Source organism: Dacryopinax primogenitus (assembly GCF_000292625.1).
Source record: "Dacryopinax primogenitus strain DJM-731 SS1 chromosome Unknown DACRYscaffold_11, whole genome shotgun sequence".
NCBI classification, from domain to species: Eukaryota; Fungi; Basidiomycota; class Dacrymycetes; order Dacrymycetales; family Dacrymycetaceae; genus Dacryopinax; species Dacryopinax primogenitus.
This window is the reverse complement of record NW_024467208.1, coordinates 989,711-996,835: the sequence shown is the minus strand read 5'-3', so window position 1 is coordinate 996,835 and position 7,125 is coordinate 989,711. Positions and strand designations below refer to the sequence as shown.

The following is a 7,125-nucleotide window of genomic DNA, read 5'->3' as shown; positions in this document are numbered from 1 at the left end:
CGTCTCGGTCTCGATCACACCGATCCCGGTCGGCCCGATTGCGATCATCACGACCCCGATAATTTTGCCCTTCCCGCTCTGCAGCCGTGATGCGTGGTACGATGTCATCGAAAGGATTGGAGAGGACTTTGATCGTGTTTATCTTTGGCGGGTAGGTGGGCCGGCCGGTGCTGTCGATCTCGAGTTGTCCGATCTTGAGCACATCTGATAGAGATTAGTTCATTCAAAGTACCGGCATGGGCGACAAAGTACGGACTGTAGGTCGTATCCCCCACTACCCGACCAAACAGCGTGTTCTTCCCTTGCAGTTCATCCGCCCTATCTGCACGGTCTCAGTAGCTGTCAGCAGACTGGGTTATACCGAACCGAGTGTGATAAAGAACTGCGAGTCGTTCGTGTTGGTTCCTTCCCCGCTTGCGCAGCCTACGAGGCCGCGGTGGGTCCATCGGAGACGTGGATGGGGTTCGCTCTCGAACGGTTCTACATGGGGAAACGTAGTGAATCAAAGCAAGAATGATGAAGTAGATCAGGTAGCACTTACCTCCAAAGAATGATCCCCCGCCATTTCCCGTGCCCGTGCGGTCACCCGTCTGTACCAAGAATCCCGGGACGACTTGACTTGGGCCCTGCTCTTATTGGGTGACATGACTGGCTCCGAACACAAAACCGGTCCTGGAATCTTGTTCCCACTCTGTTGGGCTCCAAGGGCATAATTATTTTTTTTGCCCTCGATTATCATGCTGGACCCACCTTTCTCTTTGCCATGACCTGGGCTTGCATCCATTGTCAACGTGTCCTCCAGACTCGACATGGGCTGCAAATTCATCAAGCCCTTTCTCCTCTCTGCTTACAGGCAGCTATGTTGGTGGCTCGGCATGAAGCCAGTGCACATGCACACGACGCACTGTATGGCATTCATGAGGATGAACCTGTGCCAGATCTCGTCGACATTGGCGAGGATGGTTTCTTGCTTGACTCAGAAGCTCTGGACGATCTGCTTGACTTAGGCAACGAGTTTATGGATGAGGCTACTAATATCGAGGAAACTGTTTGATTGGAGCCTTCTGGGCCACGCAACTTTGAAGTTTACTTTCCGGGCGAGGTGGCTACTACTTACGGGGAATCCCGACTGCCTTTTGAGGTGATCCGGGATCACCTCCTTGCCACCTATGGGACCGTTTGGGGCACATTCCGGTGTGCAGAGGAGTGGGATTTAGCTTGGCAGCTCTTGCGGAGTCACTTGCCAATTTGGAAAATCAATACTTTCCTCAAGACACCCCTGGTACGTGTATCCCTCAAAATGCTGACCATGCTGATGTTCAATTTTGGGCACAGCTCCAGAACCGACCAGTGGTGACCTTTCATTCTCACAAAGAGCTCTGTGCCCTGGTCGATCAGCACCTACCGCAAGTCCCTAGATTCGAAGCTATTCCTGTCAACATTGGTCTAGAGTCAAAAGATCCCACCCGGGTCGTACGTGTCGAGCTGTGGCGGCGAAGCCTCGTCAATTGTCTCCAGGATTTGTTGGGCAACCCCTCCCTCAATGGCCAAATTGATTTTGCTCCCCGAAAGATATACACCGATAGCAGCCTCCAATCTCGACTGTACTCTGAGTTTTCCACGGGGGATCACATGTGGGAACTACAGGTAATGTGTTCCCTACTCATTCATATAAGAACCTCTCTAACGGGGATACCAAGGGAGCACTCCCACCAGGGCCACTGTGATTGGCATCATCCTCTCCTCAGACAAGACCCAGCTCGCCAACTTCCGCTCAAATTCTACTGCGTGGCCTGTGTATATGTCAATTGCCAACATTCACAAGGATTTCCGGCGGAAAATCAACAACCGTGCCATGGTCCTCCTTGGATATCTCCCCACGGCCAAGCTCAGAGAAATCGAGCACACAACTGACCGTGCGATCCGCCTTCACGATCTCTTTCATCATTGCATGACACATTTGCTCCAAGAGCTTCGTACTCTTGGGGCCGAAGGAATCATGATGGTGTGTCCCGACAAGAAGCTCCGGCATATTTATCCTGTCGTGGTATCTTACATTGCGGATCATCCAGAACAGTGCCTGGTGGTTGGCTGCAGACAAAACCGGTGCCCCCTGTGTCTCGTCAATTGGAAGGAAAGGAGTCAACCTCTTGTAGGAGCCCCCCGACAAATGAATGTGTACTCGTACTTCAGAGAAACCTCTGAGTCACTCCGAGAGTACTACAATCGTTGTTCTCTGGCAGGAATGGTCGCAATCACTCAGCCCTTTTGGGAACAGCTACTTCACTGCGACATCTTCTCCAGTATTACACCGGACATTTTGCATGAGCTGCACAAGGGCTTGTTTGGAGATCATCTCCGAGACTGGTTAGCTGAGGTCATTGGATATGGACAGCTCGACCACTGCTACCGGAGCATGCTACCACACGACAATCTCATCCACTTCCCCCAAGGTATCATGTACCTTGACAAGATTACTGGCACCGAATATAAGAATATGGAGAAAACTTTCTGTGGGGCTATTGGCGGTCTCACACCACATCATCTTCAGCATCCGACACGTGCCCTCATTGACATGATCTACCTTTCTCAGCTGCCTCTACATACCACATCGACCCTGAACAAGCTTCAAGCATGTTGGGAAGAATTTCACGCCCACAAAGAAGTGTTCGTCGAGTATTTCGCATGCAAGAACTTCAATTTCCCCAAAATGCACAAGCCAAATCACCATATTTCTTCGATCCAGTCCAGAGGAACCTTGGACAACTTCAGCACAGAGCTCCTCGAGCATCTCCACATCTCTCTAGCCAAGGACGCCTACCGTGCCGGTAACTGACGTGATTACATTCGATTCATGGCTCAATGGCTGCATCGTGATATGACGATCGACCATTTCTGTCGATTTCTCTCTTGGTCTCTCCACAATGACACTTCTTCGGCTGGGACTCATCAAGGTGCCCTCCCTGATCATGCTCGATTTAAGGCAGCGGAGGAGGGCAGTGGCAGGCATCAAATCCTCCCTTTCCTTGCCAGCTTGGTCAAAGGGAGTATCAATGAGCAATGTCTTAAATCGAACAATTTGGTCGGGATCTCCCATGCATTGGCAGTGAGACCCAAATATCCGAACCTTGATTTATCCATGCTGTGCAAAATCTTTTGTGCACCTAATTTCCTGGTTCGCCTGCAAATGTATCTCAAAACCAACTATCCAGCTTGTCATTGGATCCCAGGGGAAGAAGATCGTTTTTCTTGCCATGATCATGTGCGCATCCTTGTCCCGGCCCTACCAGGACAGAATGAATGCCTGAAGCTCACCGTACACTGTCGGCCCGCTCCCGAAATTGCTGTTGTGCGAGGCCAGAGAATCAATGCACGCTTCGACACTGTTATCATTCCCACCAGAGGTTCAAGTCACCCTCTTCGGGGCCACTCAGTTGCGATCCTGCGTGCCGTCTTTATCCTTGGGGCCCGCCCAGGATTACCGCCCCAACAACTGGCATATATCGACTGGTTCCAAGACCCGGTGATGACCAATAATGCGGCACATCTATATTCGGTTAAGAAAATCTCGATGCGAGACCCAAGCCAAGGCGAGATAGTTCAACTTAGCAGCATTGCAAGGTCGTGTCACCTCTTCCCCATCGTGTCAAATGAACTATGGAGTGCCCCACTCATCCCCAGCAAAATCTTGGATACTTACGAGTTGTTTTGGGTCAACCCTCACATTGATCTCAATTTCTTTTACACATACGTATTGTCCAAATGATTGGTGCTTGGACAAGCTCAAATGACAATGCTGAGTTCAAATTAATGCTGCACCTAACAGTTCTGGAGGGAGAAAAACAGATTCCATTGCTTGCTCGATATGTTCATCTGTATCTACTGTAGGCAACGATCACACAAAACCCTCCTCCATCCCTGCTCCATCCTTCCCACCTCTCCTTGACTGTGACCTCCTCAATCCACCTCTGCGTCATCTGGCACGATGAAGTCCTTCATTTCCTCATCATCTTCATCATCATCGTCTTCTTCATTGTCCATATCAACATCCACTCTATCTCCTGGTCCTTCCGAGTCTGTAGTGCCAGATGCATCTTCATCCAAGTGTTCTGCATGTTGCTGCCTGCAACGAGGCTTGACGACTTGCTTGCCCTTCAATGAGCGAGTGTTGACAGCCTTGCGAGCTCTGGTCGAATGCTCTTCCAGAGCTTGGAGGTTTCCAGCCGCACCTCATTCAAGCACCCACACATTCACGTCTAAGCGGTCATCGATCTCGTCCCAATCCTCAGGACCCCCATTATCTCCATCCGCAAACCAAGCGAAATTCAGAAGCCAGCGCTTGCTTTCATAGTTGAGATCGGTACCGCGCTTAGGTTTGATAACGTCCCAATCCTTGAGACTGACTGTACTAATCGTTAGCTGCAGTTCAATTTAACGCAGGGGTCAAGGATATACTTTGACAATAGCCTTCTTTATGAAACAGGCAACGTTTGGCACCATCAATGCAATGCTGGCAGCGACGTCCATGAAATTGAATACATGCGCAATCTATCCCTCGACCAGTCGCCCTCGGATCTCCCTGGGGATACTCATGGCATACGTCGTGGCGACAATGGTAGCACATTTCTGCCCCGAAGCAGATCTGCAATAGAGGTCAGCCAGTTCTCCAACGTTGCCTTAAATTGTGCTTACCACTACAACATCATCCAGTACCCTTATCTCGTTGTTATCTGCACGGAGCTCAGGGTGGATCTCAATCACACCTAGCTCATGGGCAATGTCGTAGGCAGGGGTTTGCAATTCGGAGAATATTTGGTTGTCACCTAGTTCAGGTGCTCGCAGCAGCGTTGGAGTCAGGCCGGGTGTTGCATGGCGAGACTTGCGCTTATGCAGCAAAGCCCGCATTTGAAAGTCGTTGACAGTGCGTTCGTGGCGGGTGTGGACTAAGATATTTTTGAATATCTCATCAGCAGTCCATTTCTGGTTGCCGCGGCCAGGATCTCCAAGTGCTTCATCGCTGAAGTCAGGTTCTTCCTTTGAAATGCGCTGGACGTCATACTTGAGGACAGTGAGGAGAGCATCCGGCATTCCTTCGAAACTGAAGGCCCAGTGCTCGAGTGGCAGTTTGAGATGCCAGCGAGCACAGTGCTTCATGAGACTGAGAAGAGCGCGCACAAAGAAGCTGGTTGGGGGGGAATCATATGCTCGACGATGCTCCATATTGGTACGGTGGTTCGAATGAGCATGAATCTGACAAATAGAACAGATGGAACTTACAATGTGGTCCCTCGTAGTGGTCATCCATGTGGACACACGCTGGACAGGTGCATCTGGTATCTTTGGCCATGGACGGGTTACATCGATGAGTTCGACAACAGTGCGTGTGGAGTAATGATTGATTGTCCACCACTGCGGCATGTTCAGTATGTCATCCCGCTTCAGCTCCTTGATGAAACTGATTATGTCGAGGTTGCCCCACTTGCCGTTCACTTGATCAAGAAACTCGAACTTAGCCTGGATGTTGAACATTCACTTCCAGACGTAAACATTGAGGATGTTCGACATCAGAGGTCCATGCATCTGCACCCAGTCTTTCGACTGGTCAGCCAGGAGCACCACAAAGTATGCATTCTATGAAAGGTTAGTCCATGTTCGATAAGGCAGGCGCCAGATACTCACAAGGACTTCCACATGCGCCTGGATAGCAATCTCAGCCTCGGCCAGATTGACGTTGTACAGTGAGGGGATCGAGGGGAGCTCTTCAATGGCATCGATAAGATCTTGGGCCATTGTGCAGGAGAGGATACGATCTGCGGGAGACAGCCTGGACTGGTCAATGATGTTCCGCGCCCAAGACTCAATGGTTGCATCATTGATGAATCCCTTTCAAATCCGCCGCCATTTGGTCTTTTCATGCTGTTCGAAAGGATCATCGTCCTCCTTCTTCTTCCTCTTCGGGCGAGGATCGGCTTTTCTCCACTTGTCCCCTTGGTTCTCAGCAAAACGAAGTAAGATTTTGTATCATTGTTGTTCGAACAGAAGATGCGAGTCTGCCCAGTGCGTGAAGAAGTCCTGGTACTATGGTGAGCTCGGTTTACTCATCACAATCTTAACAAGCTCACCTGCAGCCTATTCAGATTGTTCGCCCAGTCGACATACTGCTCGTAGTCTGCTGCATCCGGATCTGGAGCTGTGCCTACGAGGTCGAGAAGTTTGGACTCAGCGTTGACTCGACGCTGGATTGCCATTGCAAGTTCCATCTTGCTACGATCATATGGCTGGCTTGCAGTTGATGACTGAGAAGAGTCGTTAATAATATCTTGGGTGAGGATCTGGGGATGGAGGTGAGTATGTCTACGCTGCCTTGAATCGAACTGACAAGCTCACCTTGTCTCCGTCCACTGTGTCCAGTGCCTGGCTGTATATGCCGCCGTCATTGTGCTCATCCTCCATCAGCTCATCCTCCTCATCCTCTTCATGTTCTGTGTGCTGATTGTCCTCGTCCTGTGCCGAGCGTGTTTGTACGTGTTTTTCCATATGTTCGCATGGGAACCCTTTGTACTTTGATTGTTCGCATGGGCTGATCTTCCGTTTCAGCTGGATCTAGTTCGTCGAGTTCGTCTAGTTCGTCCAGTTCTTCCTCCAAGAGATGAACTTCCTCACCCTGCTGGCTTGTTGGGATGGCTGCATCCCAATCATAGCTTTGGGGGATGAAAGCATCCTGTCGAGCATTCTGGGCAGCTTGCTCGGCTTGCTGAGCAGCCGCAGCAAGTTCCCGCTGCTCCTCCATGGAACGCTCTGCAGCTCAAGCACTAGCCTTGTGTCGTATACTGGATAGGGGGGGAAATGATAGCAATGGGGAAAAACGAGGTACTTGAGTCGATGGCGGCGTTGTATCCATTGATGAGGGAGGAGTGGATTGAGCCATATTGAGTTGAAGGAGACAAGCGGGTTCAGTGTTTTTTTGATGTTGTTGTTTTTGTTTTTTTGGTGTAATATTTGGAGTTTGTGGACGTAGTACTGAGGTTGGTTGTATGAGGGGAAGGGATGAGAATAGGTGGATGGTGGTGGTATGGAGAGATCGTATTGCGTTGGGGGGGGGGGGGGGGGGGGGTTTTTGGGGGG

The 7,125-nt window shown here is 50.4% G+C and overlaps 4 protein-coding genes across 4 annotated transcripts; 1 reads left to right on the top strand and 3 right to left on the bottom strand.

Annotated features, from left to right (window-relative positions):
* Positions 1–82: 82 nt before the first annotated feature.
* DACRYDRAFT_32833 (cyclophilin-like protein) lies at positions 83–617 on the bottom strand (the record flags this gene model as incomplete). The annotated part of the gene is made up of 4 exons (XM_040774363.1): positions 83–204; positions 257–322; positions 367–480; positions 542–617. Coding segments are annotated over 4 exons (378 nt in total), but the record flags the coding sequence as incomplete, so codon positions are not given.
* Positions 618–1,708: 1,091 nt separating this feature from the next.
* DACRYDRAFT_53435 (uncharacterized protein) lies at positions 1,709–2,836 on the top strand (the record flags this gene model as incomplete). Its single annotated transcript, XM_040775175.1, has 1 exon — positions 1,709–2,836. A coding segment is annotated over one exon (1,128 nt), but the record flags the coding sequence as incomplete, so codon positions are not given.
* A 1,007-nt stretch (positions 2,837–3,843) lies between these two features.
* DACRYDRAFT_95352 (uncharacterized protein) lies at positions 3,844–5,983 on the bottom strand. Its single transcript, XM_040777292.1, has 4 exons — positions 5,680–5,983; positions 4,693–5,631; positions 4,456–4,642; positions 3,844–4,403 (listed from the first exon to the last, which is right to left on the bottom strand). The coding sequence occupies exons 2-4, from the start codon at positions 5,527–5,529 to the stop codon at positions 4,231–4,233; spliced, it is 1,197 nt and encodes a 398-aa protein (XP_040628078.1). The 5' UTR covers positions 5,530–5,631; positions 5,680–5,983; the 3' UTR covers positions 3,844–4,230.
* A 232-nt stretch (positions 5,984–6,215) lies between these two features.
* On the bottom strand, positions 6,216–6,809 carry DACRYDRAFT_95351 (uncharacterized protein). Its single transcript, XM_040777291.1, has 2 exons — positions 6,388–6,809; positions 6,216–6,332 (listed from the first exon to the last, which is right to left on the bottom strand). Exon 1 carries the CDS (start codon positions 6,788–6,790, stop codon positions 6,476–6,478), a length of 315 nt encoding a protein of 104 aa, XP_040628077.1. The 5' UTR covers positions 6,791–6,809; the 3' UTR covers positions 6,216–6,332; positions 6,388–6,475.
* Between the last annotated feature and the right edge of the window lie 316 nt (positions 6,810–7,125).

What these genes read in the sequence shown, in the direction of transcription:
- DACRYDRAFT_95351 (XM_040777291.1), bottom strand. Translation starts at nt 6,790, where the DNA reads ATGGAGGAGCAGCGGGAACTTGCTGCGGCTGCTCAGCAAGCCGAGCAA.
- DACRYDRAFT_95352 (XM_040777292.1), bottom strand. Translation starts at nt 5,529, where the DNA reads ATGTTCAACATCCAGGCTAAGTTCGAGTTTCTTGATCAAGTGAACGGC. An exon ending in TACTGGATGATGTTGTAGTG is followed by an intron (nt 4,643 to 4,692) that starts GTAAGCACAATT and finishes CCTCTATTGCAG; the next exon opens with ATCTGCTTCGGGGCAGAAAT. An exon ending in TAAAGAAGGCTATTGTCAAA is followed by an intron (nt 4,404 to 4,455) that starts GTATATCCTTGA and finishes CGATTAGTACAG; the next exon opens with TCAGTCTCAAGGATTGGGAC.